The sequence below is a fragment of the Sebastes fasciatus genome, chromosome 5 (assembly GCF_043250625.1).
Source record: "Sebastes fasciatus isolate fSebFas1 chromosome 5, fSebFas1.pri, whole genome shotgun sequence".
Lineage (NCBI taxonomy): Eukaryota > Metazoa > Chordata > Actinopteri > Perciformes > Sebastidae > Sebastes > Sebastes fasciatus.
The window spans coordinates 25,751,829-25,771,339 of NC_133799.1; the positions used below are offsets into that span (position 1 = coordinate 25,751,829).

The window sequence follows — 19,511 nt, forward strand, 5'->3', positions numbered from 1 at the left end:
TAGCAAATTGTATTACTGCTCCTTTTCATAGTTTATTTTTTGGTGTAGCTAAAGTTGGATAATTGGGCAGATGCCGCTACAAAAACTGCATCACTTATCTCTGCTGTTGAAGCAAAGGTCCGTCACAGTGCATCGGAGGTTATCTGGCCATCTGGAGTCGTAGGAGAGCACACAAAATGTCCCACGCTGCCTGTCTTCCATATTAGACTGGCCAGACATCTTTATATGTGCGACAGGAGTATAATTAGTCACATCTTATGCGTCAATCTTTTCTCCTTAGCCAGCCTCGCTGTGGTTCGCTGCGGTCTACCTTTCACATGCTGAGCTGACGTACATACTGACTGTGTGATGTGTGTGTGTTTCTAACCTCTTATAGACTCGGATGTTGCTGCCATGTGCCGGTCTCACACCCGAAGCAGACGAAGAACTCCGCTCATTGAAGAGATCCCATCGACTTTCTGCTGCCCTCTGATTGAGGAAACGTTCAGTGACTCTCCTCCAGGACTCCCAGAGCTCCACCACCACCACAGCGTGTCCGCCCAGACCCGGCCTTCATCTCAGCAGCAGCTTCCTCCTCATCCTCTTACAGGACTGGCTCTACTGTCAGTAAGGTGAGATCTTGTTTTACCATCTGACTTGATTTAGTTTTGAAGCTGTAGTTGTTGTCATTTCAGTTTTTTCTTTTTCCTCAAAGGTTAATTCACAAATGTCTACCTCACGATTAAAAGACCCCTCTCCAACACTGCGACCCTGAACAGGATACAAAATGACCTCGAGCATTGACCGGTGAGTCAAATGTTTTCAGTGACCTTCATTTGCCTTGTTTTTCTTATTAATTTCTATTAAATGGGGGCTCTATGTCAGGGCTCTAGACTAACTTTTCCATTAGTAGCGCTGGTGCTAACAACTGTCTTTGGTCGCACCCTTTTTTTTGGTAGAGCAAGGTATTAAGCAGCGGTGGAATGTAACTAAGTACATTTACTCAAGTACTGTACTTACAAATACAATACATTCTCATACAGTAAATTAAACCACCCAACAGTATAGTAAATTAATAAAATTATTTCTATTGCAGCCAGCTACAACATTAAAATGCATCTTACATGTTACTGCATCAATAGTAATAATATAATATAATAATATACAGCGATCAGCCATAACATTAGGTCAGCACGGGCACCCTGACCGGTCAGCGGCTACGCAGCCTCATACGCAACAAACTGCTCCTCACTGTGTGTTCTGACACCTTTCTATCAGAACCAGCATTAACTTTTTCAGCAGTTTGAGCTCCAGTAGCTCTTCTATTGGATCGGACAACACGGGCCAGCCTTCGCTCCCCACGTGCATCAATGAGCCTCGGGTCTGACCCTGTCGCCGGTTCACCGGTTTTCCTTCCTTGGACCACTTTTGGTAGGTCCTGACCACTGCAGACCGGGAACATCCCACAAGAGCTGCAGTTCTGGAGATGCTCTGACCCGGTCGACTAGCCGTCACAATTTGGCCCTTGTTGTCAAAGTCGCTCACATCCTCACGCTGGCCCATTTTTTCTGCTTCCAACACAAAGTTCAAAATGTTCACTTGCTGTCTAACATATCCTCCCCACTGCCAGGTGCCATGGTAACGAGATAACCAATGTTATTCACTTCACCTGTCAGTGGTCTTAATGTTATGGCTGATCGGTGTACAATAATGTTAACAACTAAAGAGGTCATTTGGCTGCATAGTGAGTACTTTAGTAAGTAACAGATATTAAAAAAAAGAGGCGTAACATTTCCACTGTTTACAAACCCTGTTTTCCAGCGCCTACGAGCGTGACGCACCAGAAAAAACAAAACAAAGCAGAAAAGCATACTTGTCTACTAGCAATGCGAAAGCAGCTTATTTTAAGTGGGTTTTCTCGTGTTTAAAAAAACTTCATATACGCGTTAATTTTGGTGGGAAAAAGGGTATAATTGTCTCAGCACTAGATGACTTGTTGGATACAGTGTCCAAGTTCTATGTGTTCAGTTTTATTTTGAGGTAAAAGCAGGAAAGAATAAAACTGAAGGATTAGCAGGAACGCTCTTATCATAAAAGATTATTGGCGAACAAATATCTTCAACTGTCGGTGTGTTTGCTCTGCAGGGATGACAGCAGTATCTTTGATGGGTTAATGGAAGAAGATGAAAAGGACAAAGCAAAGCGGTACGACGCTTTTGTGTGATTATTAAAGCTTCACATGCAAAGAGACAGATACTGTTGTCGTAGGGGTACATCAGATTGTCCCGTGTTCCTAATAAAGTTCTCGTAGATGTGGTTTATTTGCCCCAAATTAATGCAGTTGTAGTCTTGTGGAGCACTCCCAATAATGCAGCATCGCTAATGTAGCTGTAACCAAACTACTGTTTGTTATCAACACAAAACGTGTCTCTTACTCTTACTGTGTCTAAACCAACAGTGTGTCCCGTAACAAGTCTGAGAAGAAACGCAGAGACCAGTTCAATGTCCTCATCAAGGAGCTGGGCACCATGTTGCCGGGCAACACCCGGAAGATGGACAAGTCCACTATTTTGCAGAAGAGCATCGACTTTCTGCACAAACACAAAGGTGAGTAGGAGCGCTGTGTGAGAGCCAGAAATCTGTTAAAGATTCAGAGAGTTGGGGGTCTCATTGATCAGCTGAACCTGTTCGTTGTTTGTCTCCATCAGAAATCGCTGCTCAGTCGGAGTCAACTGAGATCAGACAAGACTGGAAGCCTCCTTTTCTTAGTAATGAAGAGTTCACTCAGCTGATGTTGGAGGTGAGATAAGAGCACCGCTAAGCATGGAGAGCAGAAGTCTGGGGCTGCACCGAATAGTTTGAAGCTTCATTTATAACGTTGACATTCAAATGCTGCACAGGTTTTTTGTTTGCATGTCTATTCATTCTGTTTAAACTCTGTATTTCTGCACAGTTACAGATAAAGATTAGGCAACACTAATCAGTGTTTTACCACCGCTGCAGGATTATGAGCGCCGCTGCTAAAATTTCACACGATCATCCTCTGCTCTCGTGTTTCATCGAGTGTGGGGCTTAGCCCTGGATTCCACCGAGCCTGGCTGTGCCTGCATTGCGGCTGCGCCACTCTAGACAATACTTGTGGTTCCACCAGACGCATTGTTGTGCATTTCACAATTGTCCCAGAAGCGTCTCTCTGCTCTGCTCCGGTAAAATAAATGCGCATAGTATGTTTTTGATGGAGTTGTGGGGCGTTAGACAGAGCAGATCGAGCCGGGCAGGAAGTGAAACAGCTAGAGCATCCGGTCAATTTTCCAAATAAAATCCCTTTGTAGACTCCCGATCGGATCACATCGCTACAGCCACAAATCTTTGATCCATGTCATTCATAACTGGACTTTAAACTGTATTCACTTTGTCTGTAGGCTACAAACACAACAAGGAGTATGAAATCATTCATTAGGAAATAACAACAATAAATACAATTAAAACAGACAAAAAAAGAAACCATTTAACTAGTAACCTACTGGTAGAAGCTCCAATATCCAGGAAAAATGACCAAATCAACAAAATCTGCAAGTTTTGGCATGCCGAACTGGTGATCGGCACCAGGCTTGGTTGTTAACAGTATTATATATTATACTATACTATTTGTTAAGTTAGATTCCAGTGGTGACTGCGTAGAATTATTTCCAACTCGTGTGATCCAAGCATTTCAATAACTCCAGAGCGTTGTAAAGTCCAAAAGTCAACATTTATTGAAAAAAAAGATAGATGTAATCATTTCCAAAATGCACAACATGTTTTTATCTAAAGAAATATTCTGCTTCCATCCAATATTTGTTGGCGTTTAGCCTTTCAAAAACAACATTTTCACTGCGGTCAAAAAACTGTTTTCTCTCCCGCTCGCTGCACACAAAGGAGAGGAACTTACTGATGAGTTATATTCATTAAAGAAAGTTGATTTAATAAAAAAAAGACAAACTCATTTAATCCGTTGAATCACTTTATTAAAATTGAGGATTTTGTTCGAGGATTTTTTAAAAAAAAATTTTTTTGGGTGATGACGTCATAAAATATGAAGACAGACATTTGAAGAAAAGACATTCGGTGCAGCCTTACTGTAGTCTTTACATGTCCTTTTCTTTTTGGTTACATGCTATTGTAACTTAACCGTGAATTACAGGAGTATATTTTGTTTCTATTAGGCGTTAGATGGATTTTTTCTTGCAATTATGACTGATGGGAACATAATCTACGCCTCTGAGAGTGTGACGTCCCTACTAGAACACTTACCTGTGAGTATAATGTGCATTCATGATTTTATAGTGTCAATAATTACATTTTTAGAATATTTTAAGTCTATGATGAAGCCCACATGTCAAACAGTGCCACCTGTTTGATACGGTGTGAAGCAACACATGCTCAAAGATTCATTAAAGGTATTTAATGTGTTTCAGTCTGATCTTGTGGATCAGAACCTGTTGAACTTCCTGCCGATGGGGGAGCATTCAGATGTGTACAAGGCTCTGTCCTCTCATATCATGGAGGGAGAGACGCTGACGCCAGAATATCTGAAAAGTATGTTGAATGTTTTATTTTATTTGTGTTATTATGCTATTATATAATTTAAAGGGATAGTTCGGGGGTTTTGAAGTTGGGTAGTATGAAGTTGGGTAGTAGGTGGAAACAAAGTAATGTACTAGACACTAAAAAAATCAATATCAGTTTAGGTGTTTGCCATATTTATAATATTTTCCCCAGTTTACTTTGTTGTGAGACAGCTATACAGTCCGGGAACTGAAGCCATTATATCCATCTATGCTCTCAACAAAGCAACCAGACTCCGTTACAAAAAAACTGTCATTTTACCTCGCAGAACACAGGAGTTGCTGGTCTACAGCTGCCTCGATTGGTTAGTTTGTTTGTGTTATTGTGTGACTTTAAGGGGGTTGGATTCACCAAAGTCACACAATAACACAAACAAACTAACCGATTGAGGCAGCGGTAGACCAGCGACTCATGTGTTATTCAAGGTAAAATTACTGTTTTTTTTCAATAGAGTCTGTTGGCTTTGAAGGAAGCATAGATGGATACAACGGCTTCAGTTCCCTGAAAAATCTGTTTAGCTGCTGCCCCCATCCACAGCTGTACATTGCTTTGCTCCCTTACTGGTACTCCTCTCTCAGTACTGTAACTACCTAAGTACCTCACTAACCCTTTAACTGGTAAAGTTAGTCAGACAATTATTTTCTTCAATTCTTACTTTTTAATGCTGTCATCTTTCTTTTCCAGCAAAAAATCAGCTAGAGTTCTGTTGCCACATGCTCCGAGGGACGATCGACCCCAAAGAGCCCCCCGTGTACGAATATGTCAAGTTCATTGGAAACTTCAAGTCCCTGAATAATGGTGAGTTACACTTCACTAACTGTCTCAGCCTCCAGGTGAGTTTTCCTGCCTGTTAAATCTTTAAAACTCTCCTGTTGTTTCATCGTGTGTCAACAGTGCCTAACTGTACCCGCAACGGTTTTGACGGAGTGATCCAGCGATCGCTTCACTCTGCCTTTGAAGACGGAGTGTGTCTCATAGCAACGGTGAGGCTCGCCAAACCGCAGTTTATCAAGGTGAGAATCACTTCTCCTTTTTATCCCATTGACACACTTTCGGTTTCCTGCTTCAGGGTTTGGATAAAAAGGTTTTAATTAGGACAGGGCTCGACAGTAACGCCTGCCCAGCCACCACCATTATGTTTAGTCCCCTGCTGCCACTTTTCCTTTGTTTAAAAATACTTTTATCTATTTGTCTCTTTATCACTGTGAAGTCTTTCTTCTAGCTGAGTTAAAGAGCTACTGCTGATTTTACTTTTACTGTTAATAATCAAACGATAACCCATCAGCATTATGGAATAATACACAAGATGGTGTTACTGAAACTGAGACAGCAGAACCTGAATAAAAGAGATGCAGAAACCTTGATGAATAATTAATAAACTTAATTTTATTTTTATTACTTAAATAAACCTCATTAATCTAATTATTCTTTTACTATTATTATTATTATTATTATTAATAATAATAATAATAATAATAATAATAATAATATATTTTTAGAACATGTTATTATTATTGTTATCTTTTTATTTTTTATTTAATTGAAATGTTATTCCTAGAATTATTATTACTATTACTTCATACTTTTTTGGTGTTGTTGTTATTATAATAATAAAATTTCTGATGATGATGATAATTATTATTATGATTATTATTAATAATCATAATAATAATCATAATAATCATGCATCTTCAGCTCAACATTGGCTGAGATAATTTAGTATTTAGTACATGTATTTTTTTAGATAAATGTGATAAATACATTTTGCTCTTCCACTCCTATTCCTCACAGGAAATGTGCACTGTAGAGGAGCCTAATGAGGAGTTCACCTCCAGACATAGTTTAGAGTGGAAGTTTCTCTTCTTGGACCACAGGTACAGTTTGTTTTTACAGTATCTTCATTCCAATGTGTGTTTTTCATTGTGCTCTGCTGTTTATATGTTTTTATATAGTAACTCTTTACCAATGGATCATTTATTAAGGATACTTTCACAACTATCCTGTTTGGTTCAATTTCAATCAAACTAAAACACGGAAGCTAGACCACCTAAAAAGTTGTGTTTCTGTCCGCTACCACAGGACTGTGAAAGAAGTAGATGTGTGTAATTAGCAGGAATTCCAACGCTATATAATATTAAATGCATCTGCTGATTGTGAAGTATCAAAGAAGCCTTCTCCCGATCTTATTAGCGATGTAGTAACTCGTAGTAAAACAAGTGGACGGCAACAGAGGAAGTTGAATCTAGAGCTGCCCCCTCTTAGTCGATTAGTCGACTAATCGGTCGTTTTGGTCTTAGTCGATTAAGATTTCTTTAGTCGATTAGTCGTTTTTTAAGCTTTTTTTAATGCTGAATGACTTATTTCCAAGAAACTTCTGAGCACATCTCGGGTAAACACCGGATTTAAAGTGGTGCTTCTGTGTGATTTTTTTTGTGGAGAAACTCAGTTTTACAGATCTGTCTATAAAATCAACTAATCGATTAGTCGACAAAATCATACGAGTGTTAGTCAACTAAGAATTTTTTTGGTCGAGGACAGCCCTAATGTTTTCATTAGTGTTTAATCACTTGAAACTAAGAATCGTTGTGTTTTCGTTAGCTCAGAATATGCCAGTCGCTGTCTGAATTCTGTTGCTCCTAAAGTAGTTGAAGGTCCTTAACGATACCACGGTTTTGTACCCGGCAGCTCACGTTACTGCAGTCTTGGAAAGCGAGGACTGAACAGAGGGGTACTCAGTTGGTTGTGATCTGCAACCTCACCACTAGATGTCACCAAATCCTACCCACTGTTCCTTTAACAGGAGATGATGTCCAGAGGTCTTCCAATAACAATAACATTTTCTTTGTTTGTCCAGAGCTCCACCAATCATAGGTTACCTCCCGTTTGAGGTGCTGGGTACATCAGGATATGACTACTACCACGTAGATGACCTGGAGACGCTGGCCAAATGCCACGAACACTGTGAGTACATCTTCTCTCAGACGTCATTAAAGTGAGCTCATCTACGACTGTCAGCTTGTTTTTGAGCTTTCAGACAGTGAATATCAGTCAGCTCTTTCTCCTCTGTGTGTCCGTAGTGATGCAATATGGCAAAGGAAAGTCCTGCTACTACAGATTCCTCACCAAAGGGCAGCAGTGGATCTGGCTTCAGACCCACTACTACATCACCTACCACCAGTGGAACTCCAGACCAGAGTTCATTGTCTGCACACACACTGTTGTTAGGTACGTGGAAGATTTACATTCCTGGAGACAACAACTTTCACTTTAATCACAGTGTAATAGACATACTGTATATAAGTGTAGTTTATTGCCTGTCTTTGCTCTACAGTTACGCTGAAGTAAGAGCAGAACAGCGCAGAGAGCTGGGAATAGAAGAATCACAACCTGAGATCACAGCAGACAAGGTGAGACTTCTGTTCAACAGTTTCTATTAAAGGGCCGGTCCATCTGCGTTCTCAGTCGTTTGCAAAAAGCAGTGACGTAGATTACCAAAGTAAGCTAATCAATAAGGTTATGAATAATGTGAACGCTAGCACTAGCTGAGTCAACGTTAGCTGTGCTAAGTTTAGAAATAACTGGGAGGGTTGATTAGATTTTTTTAAGTGGAGTTGTATGTACACTCCTGCGTTGTGTGAGGTAAAATTACTGTTTTTGTGAATGGAGTCTGGTGACTTTCAAGAGAGCAATATAGCGGCCTTAGCCCATCGGAAAAGGCTTTCTGACCGCGAGGTAAAGCGACTGTGGACGGGAGCAGCAGGAAAACGTATTTTAGCCACCTATAAAATTCTATATCAGTTTAAGTGTACGCTATATTTAGAATACTTTCACCACTTTACCTCGCCATCAGACAGCCCTTTCTGACGGGAAACTACAGTTACATTGCTTTCTTCAAAACCACCAGACTACATTCACAAAAACTGTATTTTTACCTCTCAGAACACGGGAGTTGCTGGTCTACCACTGCATCGATCGGTTAGTTTGTTTGTGTTATTGTGTGACTTTTGGATCCAAACTAATGTGGCGTCCACAGCAGTACATTGCTTAACTTCCGTGCCGGTACTCTTGTCTGCTTCTCCAAACTGGGAGCACGCCGACCGCCATCTAAGTTACTGTGTGTAACATTAATACACTGACTATAAGTATGTATATATACTGTACATGTAGCAGCATCATAATGCAGAAACTTACGTCAGGTCACGTGGGGAAACATTATTAAAAGAGCTTGAAGGGAAAATAAAATTTTGATGCTAAAAAAGACTTTGACCAAAATTTGAATGTTCGGATTTGAATACATAAGGAACACCACTGGGAAGCTACAGAAAGATATAAAAACCTTTAACCTTTAAAATACAAAAACAAATCATAGGATGATGGATCAGTAATCTGTGACGATGCTGACTGACTGTCTCCCGCTCTCCTCACAGCAGTCCCAGGATTCAGGCTCCGAGTCTCAGCTCAACACCTCCAGCCTGAAGGAGGCTTTAGATCGCTTCAACAACAGCCGGACGCCCTCGGCCTCGTCTCGCAGCTCACGAAAATCCTCGCACACCGCCGTGTCTGACCCAGCCTGTAAGCAACAATCTCTATTACCGACACTATTTTATATCAGGTGGTCTTCTCTTTCTTTTAAATCTGGGCATCGTGTTTATGTTTCCCTCTCAGCATCACAGATGAAGCTTCAGGGAGATCGGAGTACGCCAGGTCGCCAGTCTGTCTCGGCTGTGGAGATGACATCACAACGAAGATCATCTATCAGCAGTCAGGTGGGTGAAGGGACAAGAGCAGAGTCGGGTGTCTTTAATTAGGGGAAAAAAAGGGATTTGAAGTTTTTTACTTCATCCTTTTTTTGTTTGGTTTTAATGTTGTTTTGTATTAATTCTTTCAGCAGTCGATGAGCTCCCAAAATACAGGACAGAACATGGCAACATCCATCGTTTCACAACAGCAACAACAACAGCAGCAGCAACAACAGCAGCAGCAGCAGCAGCAGCAACAGCAACAACAACAACAACAGCCTCAACAGCAAGAAGTTCAGATCAGCAGCCAAGTAAGATATTTATCTCATTTGTTTTAAAGCCTAATTCATACACATCAGTAATTTTACCTCGCAGAACACAGGAGTTGCTGGTCTTCCGCTGCTTCGAGCGGTTAGTTTGTTTGTGTAATTGTGTGACTTTGGTGAATCCGAACTAACCAAAGTTCTGTGTTCTGCTAAGTAAAATGACTGTTTTTTTCAATGGAGTCTGGTGGCTTTGAAGGAGGGAGTATAGAAGGATGTAACGACTTCAGTTCCCTGTCAGAAAGGGCTGTCTGACATCTTGCTGATTCTGTCATTGGAGCCTCATTATTGTATTTATTCTTAAATATAACTAATATAATTTCCCATGGTACGCCATGGTTTGATTAATTAAAAAAACAGCAAAAAAGATTGTATAAAATAGTTTGAATGTAAAGTAGAATTGTGTCTCCTCTGATAAATAGGGATAGGCATTGAAAGGATGTGAACAATTCATTTACCAGTTCTGCTTCTTAATTCAGTTTCTAATAAATTATTGTGTATTTTATGGTTTAATCTTTTGTTGAGCACAAACCAAACTGTATTATCATCACAGCATATGAAGGAAACATTAACAACATAAGGACAGTTGCTAAATTTTTTTCATGCATTTGCAGGAGGCAGGATGAAAATTTTTCTTCTCTGCCTCATACGATCACATGTGCCAATCAGGGTTTTGGGTTCTTACACTGATGAATCCAGGCAGGATACTCCAGATATACCTGGACCGCAGTGTCAGCTAAATTTTAGTCAGCATGAGACGTTGCCTTTGACACTGAATCACTCCTACGCCAGATACAAATGTTCCCATATGAACCACCTCAGCAGCAGCTGCCATTTCACGTCCTGCTGTGTCTCTCCATTTCATTGTTCTCTTACAGTCGATGGTGCAGTTCTCCAACCAGATAGAAGTGATGCAGAACCTGAAGGAGCAGCTGGAGCAGAGGACGAGGCTGATTGAGGCCAACATCCAGCGGCAGCAGGATGAGCTGCGACAGATCCAGGACGAGCTGCAGAGAGTGCAGGGACAGAGCCTGCAGGTGAGGGCTGACATACAGCCGAATACATGTAGCTTTGCTTCATTTTATTGTTTTATTTATTCACTGTTTGGACGGATGTTTTGTTATTATATTTAGAATCTGTCAAGTCAATTTTATTTATATAACCCAATATCACAAATTTGCTTCAAGGGGCTTTCGAGTCACATGACTTAAACTCGAGTCAGACTTGAGTCACAAATTTAATGACTTTAGACATGACAAAATGAAAAAAGACTGCAACTCGACTTTGACTTTAACACCAATGACTGGTGACTTCACCTTCCTCCAAGCCCAAAGATTAAAACGTTTGTTGTTTCAATAGTGTGTACAAAAAAGATGATCAACTGCCCGGTACCGGAGGTAACTCCGACAGCGTCAGAGATGATGGGTTAATTTATTTTTTGAGAGATCCTTTATTGATTTATTTGGGAAGAGAATTTACTCGTGGGGGAAAAACTGGACTGAAATAAACAAACTTTCTATCTTTGTTTATTGCTGAATCCCCAAAAAATTGGGATTTTTTTGTTGAACTCTGGACTCTTTATTTTTGGTGAATATTATTGGGACTTGCATTTGATCATCTTACACTTAGGGTGCGTTCACACCAACCTTGTTTAGTCCAGTTGAAGCGAACCCTGGAGCGTTTACCCCCTTGGTGCGTTTCGTTTGGTTGGTGTGAACGCCGGACTTGGACTCTGGTGCGGACCAAACAACCGCTCTCTGGTCCACCTCGAAGGGGTGGTCTCGCACCGCTCTCAAGTGGACTCTGGACCATTATACTATATTATTATATCGTACCATTTTATCTGTCATTTCATTGGATAAAAGAACGTACATTATATATAATACTAATAATATTATAATATGTATTTTTGATGAAATGGCAGCACATTTTGATGTATTATTTTTTTATGTATGTAGGGCCAAATTTGCATTAATTCATTCATTCTAGGAGATATATATATAATGAATAATTATTACCTCACTAGTCCTCTTTGTATAGCAAATGCAAAAAAGTCGTGGTTGGATCTCATCAGAGCCCGCCGTCTTCTATGAAAAGACCGTCTGATGATCGAGCTTCTTCCTCGAAATGCCTGTATTAATAAATGATTTAATACTTGCTATCTTACTAGGTGTTCATATGCGTGGTACACTAAAGTCTGCTGATATGCGCTCCAGATCAACACCAACATGAACAGAACTTGACGGTGCTCGTTGTTTTACGATATCCAGCTAGAAATTAGGAGAGGTGTGTTGTCTATACTGTTTTTTTACCAGCCAACTTTCTGACCAATAATCAAATTTTCCACCACGTGAGTTTTGTTTACAATTTTTCTGGACCGTTTGAGTTTTGCCTTTGTGAATGCAAACCGGGCCAGTTGAAAAATAACCGGGCCAGTTGGAAAATCTAAACGATGTGTCTTCCTCGCATTGGTTCAGTTCAGGAACTGGACCTTTAGGTGTGAACCTGACCTTAATTCCCCAGATCCACTTTGTTTGAACAAATCCAACAGCATCCAATCAAGTTGCAGGAAAAAACTATGAAGCGCTAACGTTATGTTACCGAGCGGCAGTTACTCTGATGTTAAAATGACATTACATTTGGTGAAAAGTGCATAATGACTCGTTTAGGACTTGAAACTTAAAGTTTAGGACTTGGGACTTGAGTACAAAGACTTGAGACCTATTTGTGACTAGTAAAACAAAGACTTGGTCCCACCTAAGCTGCGACTACAGAGTAAAACCTTCATCTGTGCTGTATGTTTCAGATGTTCTTGCCAAAAGGAGCTGGAGGACTAAGTCTGGGCTCGGTTCAGATGGCCCAGGGGACCGCTGTGCAGCAGGGGGGAACACTCAGCATGCAGGGCCAGGTGGTCTCTGCAGGGCCTCTCCAGAACAGCATACAGCAGCAACATGCTGTCCAGGCTCAGCCCCAGCAACAAACACTCCTACGGGACCAGAACTCAGCACTCTCACAGGTCTGACCAACTAAACAGGATCTCCTTCTCCCCCGCGTTGTTTGTTAAACACATCCAGCCCAGTCTCTGACTCTGGTTCTGTGTATTTCAGTCTCAGCGGTCGTCTCTCACTCTGCAGCCTCAACAGAATCAACTGCCTGCGTCTCTCTACAACACCATGATGATCCCTCAGCAGAGTCCCGCTAACGTGGTCCAGATCGCCACCAGTCTGGCTCAGAATACTGGACCCAACAGTCCTGCTGTGGCCACGTTTGCACAGGACCGTTCAGCACAGATCAGGTTTGCATCCTCATTTTAAAAATATTATTATTGTCCACCACTTTAATTTGATGTGTCTACACTGCAGCTCTATTTGTGCAGTAGTGAAAACTAAGACAAATCTCCTCCTGACACTATTTCCATGTGATTCAATGACCTCTAACCTGACCTTCACCCACTTCCTGTGCCCCGACAGGTTTCCTGCCAGTCCTCAGCTGCTCACCAAGCTAGTGACGGGACAGATGGCGTGCGGTGCAGTCATGGTCCCCACCACCATGTTTATGGGCCAAGTGGTGACGGCCTTCGCTCCCCAGCAGGGCCAGACTCAGACCATCAGCATTTCCCAGCAGCCACCTCAGCAGCAGCAGCAGCAGCAGCAGCAGCAGCAGCAGCAGCAGGAGCAGCAGGTACAGCAGCAATCACAGGTCACAGCCATGCAGCTGGGGCAGGCGCAACTGGCCCCGCAGCAAACACAGTTCCTGCAGGTAACACTCGGGGGGGGGAAATTAACACTTAGGTGGTTCCAAATGACATACTATGTATTCAGCATGTGTGAGCTCAGTATGTGTAGTTTTGATTTATTTACGCATGTGCTCAAAGACCTCCACACTGTCATATGAGATTTGAATCCAGATAATGGAGGATGTGCATGTGATGTCACTGTATAGTGTACATGGAAGACACCACTGTCTCTCCCCACGGAATGGCAAACACGCACTAATCAACATCTGCATGGTGCATTCACCTGGAAAAACAAACATTGAAAACACCAATAAAAAATAGTTAAAGAGACATTTTACAATCACAAATAGATCTTAAACTTCAAAACATAGTAACCCTGAATGAGTTTAAAGCTCTGGTCCAATCCAGGTGTCAGAGTACTTTTACTTTTGGTATATTTTATTTTATAGTATTAGTACTTTTACTTAAGTAAAAGGTCTGAGCACTTCTTCCTTCGCTCTAGTAAACAATATAATCATGAACACATTGGTTGTATACAGATATGAATGGTGATGACACAGCAAACAAGTCACACCGACAAATCATGGTAAACGAGACAGGCTCCGTCTTTCGAGACGGGTCGGGTGGGTTGCCGATATCGTCGCAGACCCTTGACGCACTGAGGATAGTCTGCCCCGGTTGACAGTCATGCCTGGAGCAGGAGAGCAGATCCCTCCCCACAGAGAGAGAGAGGGCACAGCGAGCACTAAGTCCACGGCCCCGGGAAGCGGCGAGGTGTGCTGTAAAATTGACACAGCCGGAGCAGCGAGCCACTTTCACCCCGGGCCTTTCCGAGCCAAACTAGAGCCGGTCACTGTGCAGGAAATATGCCCGATGAGGGCCAGCCAGCCAGCCCACCTGTTGAGAAGTGTAAAATATGGCGGGCCGCCACAGTGTAGATAATTAATGTGAAACACTGAGACACTGTGAGTTCGTTTTTCCACTCAGTGGCTGTGAAAAAAAGTGGTGTCATTGCAAACCCCTCTATAAAGTGAATCAAAAATATCAAAACCAATATGTTGCCTCGTGCTTATTGTGCATGGCTCAACAGGTCCATTCCCATCCTGAGATCTAGTAGCTAATCAAATGTTTTCACTCAAGGCTTCTCGGCTTCTTCACGGAAACCAGTCCACCCAGTTGATCCTGCAGGCGGCGTTCCCTTTGCAGCAGCAGGGCACCTTCACTGCCACAACCCAACAGCAGCAACAGTTACAACAACAACAACAACAGCAGTTACAACAACAGCATCAACAACAACAACAGCAGCAGAAGCAGTTACAACAGCAGAAACAGCAACTTCAACAGCAGCAGCAGCAACTGGCTCCTCACAGGAGGGATAGTTTGTCTGATCGCTCCTCTACGCAGCCACAGTAGCTGAAGACAATCAGACGTGGAGCGAGCCGAACCCGAGTTACGGGGGTCTAAAGAGGAGTCCTGCAGCACTGAGACCTCAGAGTCTGAGCGGTGACTGGATGGGCAGGCCGGCCGTGGCTTCCCTCCCTTCACCGGGATCTTTTGCTGTTTGCACTTAACTCCTGAGCAGCGAGTGCTGCAGAGGACCAGGGCGCTGTGGCTCCGGGGACGAAGCCCTTTCTCCAAGAAAACAGGGAGCCACGACCCCTATAATGGACTCACACCCTCCCCTGTGTGTTTAGTGTGTGTGTGTGTGTCACCCTCACAGGATTATTTTATGCGGAGCTCTCCGGTTAATCAAGTTAACGCAGCGAAGCTTCTCTCAAAGCTTCACGGACGTCCTGCAGAAACAACCAGAGACTCGCTTGTTTCGGGATGTTTTCTCCTATTCTTGTTTTTACATGTGAAAATAATTATGGGTCAGAAAATATTTTTAAGAATGTGGTATAGATTGAACTTTTACTGTACAGAACATCATGTGTAATATATAATGTAAATACAATGAAAAAGAAAGAACTAATATTTTATATGATGCATGAAATGAAATGCGTAGTCTGTTATTTGCAGCTTTGAATATATGTTTTTTTTTCTAGTACTCTAAGAAAAAGAAGATCTCAAGTGGCTGATATTTTCACAGACTGATGCGTTTGTGTATCTGCATAGCAGACGATGCTGCTCGTTGTGTCACAGTTTGTTTAATCCATGAACCATATTTTCACAGAATTTCATAAATTTATCAAAAAAGTATTTTTAAAGCTTTTTAAGATGTGCTTAAAGTCTGCACACTAAATTCTACTTCAGTTGTGACTGAACTAAAGACTGCCAAGGTTAAGCTACATGTGTGCAACAATAAGATCTGCCAACATAGTTCTTCATATTTCTTCATTTTTATCACAGAGGTCCCTCCATTTCAGAGCCATGCACGATGTTTGTATGGCTCCTCATTCTATAGATATTTATTAAAATATATTGAGATATAACATCAGACCTGTTAAACTGTGGCTAATATTCTCAGACTAATCTTGAGTGAAATGATTTGTGTTAGCACGGGGCTAATCAAACAATGTCCTCATTGGTAGTCAGAGCATCCATCCAGTCTTTAGCCTTCAGTCTTTATCTGGGTCAACAGGGTGAGGAGAGCAGCCCAGACGTCCTCCTCCAGTCGTTCCCAAACCACCTTAACTAGCTCTTGTCACGACACAGAGGTCCCCTCATATCTCTGAACCAGCTGTGAACCAAACACACCAGCAACATTATCACCTTTAATTTAAAGTGGCAACAGACCAACAGAACCAACATGGCGGCTCGTTGTGAAATTTTCTTCTCTTATATCGCGAAAATAATTCACCGAAATAAGCCGTTCAGCTGCTGAATCTGTCTTTATTTTAGATCAACAACTTCACAACAATTTTCGGGAGTTTCCAGAGACGGCGAGTCGCGCTGGGCTCCCCTGATTTGCATAACCTAGCCTAGACCTCAACTTTATGCAAATGAGGAGCGTGGCAGTGGGATTTGAGAGATTTCAGACGCTCCTCATTTGCATAAAGTTGAGGTCTAGGCTACTTTATGCAAATCAGGGGTATTGGGTGCGACTCGCCGCCTCTGGAAACTCCCTAGAAACTTTTAAACTAACCGTTGTCGAACTAAAATAAAGACAGATTCAGCAACTGCATGGATTATTTCTCACATAAAATGTTTTCGGAAACACATTTCGCTGTTATAAGAGATAAAGTTTCCAAACAAGGCGCCATGTTGGTTACGGTTTGAAAGCTGGGAGCAGCAGCCCACGAGGGAAAGTGTTCGTCCAATCAATCCGGTTCGAGTGCCTTGTGTCTAGTGGTAGCCCATCAAGCGTCCAATGCTGGGAAGCGACGCGATCTCTCCTGATAAAAAACACCATGTGGACATGTATCATTACTGAGACATGATTTTCGTCCTCTGCGTATGGCAGAAAGCAACTTTATGATCCATAGCACCGTCACAAGGCATGCTTTGGATTTGACTATTTTTGCTCCAGTAAATCCTGCAAGAAAATTATGAAATGAAAAAGAAATCTGAAAGCCATGAAAGAAGTTAAAGGCAACAAATAATAAACAACCCTCCCCCTTTTCTGCCCCCCACTAATCATTTTCATACAGTCCCTAAATACCTGCTGCTATAAAGACATTTTCTAGTTAAGAGTATATAGACCTGATAGTCTGGTCCTCCTCTTCTTTAAAACCAGTTAATATATTTAAATAAGACACAACACTTAGAACCCTGTAGAGTGGACTTGGCCCTGTGCTACATGCAAACAGCACTCTGGATTATGATATATATAACTGGTGCAATATACCTACAACAAGAATGTAATGAAATATCATTAACACGAGTATTCTGCATGAGACGTGTGGCTGTGAGAGACTTTGCACAATGTATGATAGGAAATAAAGCAGTAAATAAGAGAAGTAAATTATTTTTCTATTACCGGAGTAGACCTCATTACATAGATAACATGGAACCGAGTAACGGCACTGCTTTTAAACACGAAGGATGTAAACGAACTGTGACATATACACACAGAGACTGTTGAACCTGATGGTTATAAAAAAAAAAACTTTTTAAAAGGTTGTTTTTGAGTCTTTAACAGCCAAGAAGTTATTTTTCCTTCATGCTGGAAATAAAGATAAGTTATAAGTCGGGTCATCGCCAAGACACAAAAAAAAAACAACATGAGGGAAAATGTTTTGTTATCCAAAGAGAGGGGATCCCCAAATAGATAACAAGGACACGGTGCATTGTGTTTAATGTCGTGTAGTTCTGATGTACACACTAGAAACTCTGAATGTCTTATCAGTGTTTTTCAGTTCATATTTGTGTGACGTTATTGTTTGGCTCATGAAATATACTGCTGCAGTACTCAACGGCAAAAAAATCCCATATATTGTGGTCACACCTGAATCCGTGATGTCAGGAGGATGATGACACACCTTGCTCTGACATCATTGATTCAGCCCAGATGCTGGGTATCGTTTGAGGGCCATTCTGCCAAATCGGTGCCTTTTCTGTCCCCATGACATTACATGCATAGATATTAGGGCTGTCAATCAATTAAAATAGTTAATCGCGATTAATCGCACATTTTTTATCTGTTCAAAATGTACCTTAAAGGGAGATTTGTCAAGTATTTAATACTCTTATCAACATGTGAGTGAACAGGTACTGCACTTAGCATACAAAATATGCTCAAATGATAACATGACAAACTGCAGCCCAACAGGCAACAACAGCTGTCAGTGTGTCAGTGTGCTGACTTGACTATGACTTGCCCCAAACTGCATGTGATTATCATAAAGTGGGCATGTCTGTAAAGGGGAGACTCGTGGGTACCCATAGAACCCATTTACATTCACATATCTTGAGGTCAGAGGTCAAGGGGCCCCTTTGAAAATGTCCATGACAGTTTTTCCTCACCAAAATTTAGCGCAAGTTTGGAGCGTCAGTCTCAACGTCCTGTTACCTAAATTATTTCTTAGATGTTATGTTTTTTGTTTAAAGATAGTTTTAGTAAACCACTTGAAGGTGCTAAATGTTCTCATGCTATTAGCATTAATGTCAATGTAGCCACATTACATGTATTTGCTAATGCTGAGCTAAAAACCCCATCCTGTTACTTTCAGTCCTGTTACTTTATGAACCATCTTTCATTCAGAAGAGCCATCTAAAAAATACATAAATTGCCTGAGATTGACCATTACACATTTTAAATAGTTAAAAAATGTATTATTAGATACAGTGCTGAAAAGATTAATCTTGAAAAGTTACAACATGCAAATGGCACCGATTTGGCTGAATGGCCCTTAAAATGTTTGGTACCACTTTCCAATAAAGTCACAACTTATATTCCTATTTAAAGGATGAACTCATTAAGAAGTGGTACTAAATGTTTGATATGTTTCCCAATACTATCAGGGACTTTAAAATTATGCTGCACTGCAGATTTAAACCCTGAAATGTTAAAATGTTCAGTTTATATTCTGATCCTGCGGCGCCACCTGCTGCTCAGTTTTAAGTCAAGTTTAAGTGAAGCTCTTTGACCGGAAATACATTTCTATTTCAAACATTACATTCTCAGAAATGATGTGAAATAGGCCCGTACCTTCTCAATAAACAATCCCTCACTGCATTATAATTCATTTAATTAATGCTGCCTTGTATTTATTTCTTGAGCCAAACCATCATAAATTAAAACAAAACCTTTTAAAGGCAAAAGTATCAACCGTTTGCTCCCCTTCAATTTGAAAATAAACCTGTAATGAAAAGTCTGTTTTTACTTTTATTTGCTTGAGTTACACTTAATAACCATCATTAATTAATAGTGAATTGATATTTAATTAAACTTTAGTTTATATATATATATTTATATATATTTTACTATTTTTTACTATTTTTACTATTATCAAACAATGAAATGATTATTAAAGGTTTACAAACATTTGGTAATCATTAAATACTTAATATAGTACATAAAATGTGTGCAACAATAAAATGTTAAGTTTACTAATGTAATCAGAATGTAATTGTTATCTTGTTATCTTATATTGTCTATCAGCTATACAATACATAATATAATTATATTTTATTATAATATATATTGTATTAGATATCATATGATACATATATGTATTATAGTAT

At 40.8% G+C, this 19,511-nt stretch overlaps 1 protein-coding gene across 8 annotated transcripts in view; it reads left to right on the forward strand.

Annotated features, from left to right (window-relative positions):
• Positions 1–19,141, forward strand: part of clocka (clock circadian regulator a) — a 36,293-nt gene extending 17,152 nt beyond the window's left edge. The window contains exons 3-23 of one of the 8 annotated variants that reach the window (XM_074636096.1): positions 377–611; positions 695–786; positions 2,125–2,184; positions 2,438–2,586; positions 2,688–2,779; positions 4,185–4,274; positions 4,437–4,557; positions 5,272–5,385; positions 5,482–5,600; positions 6,379–6,461; positions 7,442–7,548; positions 7,665–7,812; positions 7,919–7,994; positions 9,015–9,159; positions 9,253–9,353; positions 9,476–9,637; positions 10,528–10,686; positions 12,456–12,665; positions 12,757–12,944; positions 13,120–13,408; positions 14,526–19,141. In XM_074636096.1, the coding sequence (XP_074492197.1) occupies positions 767–786; positions 2,125–2,184; positions 2,438–2,586; positions 2,688–2,779; positions 4,185–4,274; positions 4,437–4,557; positions 5,272–5,385; positions 5,482–5,600; positions 6,379–6,461; positions 7,442–7,548; positions 7,665–7,812; positions 7,919–7,994; positions 9,015–9,159; positions 9,253–9,353; positions 9,476–9,637; positions 10,528–10,686; positions 12,456–12,665; positions 12,757–12,944; positions 13,120–13,408; positions 14,526–14,798 (2,706 nt within the window). In that variant the 5' untranslated portion in view covers positions 377–611; positions 695–766 and the 3' untranslated portion in view covers positions 14,799–19,141. Of the gene's footprint in view, positions 1–376; positions 612–694; positions 787–2,124; positions 2,185–2,437; positions 2,587–2,687; positions 2,780–4,184; positions 4,275–4,436; positions 4,558–5,271; positions 5,386–5,481; positions 5,601–6,378; positions 6,462–7,441; positions 7,549–7,664; positions 7,813–7,918; positions 7,995–9,014; positions 9,354–9,475; positions 9,638–10,527; positions 10,687–12,455; positions 12,666–12,756; positions 12,945–13,119; positions 13,409–14,070; positions 14,440–14,525 lie in introns of those variants that run through there. The other 7 variants (XM_074636100.1, XM_074636099.1, XM_074636097.1 and 4 more) reach the window with 7 other exon arrangements.
• Positions 19,142–19,511: the final 370 nt, after the last annotated feature.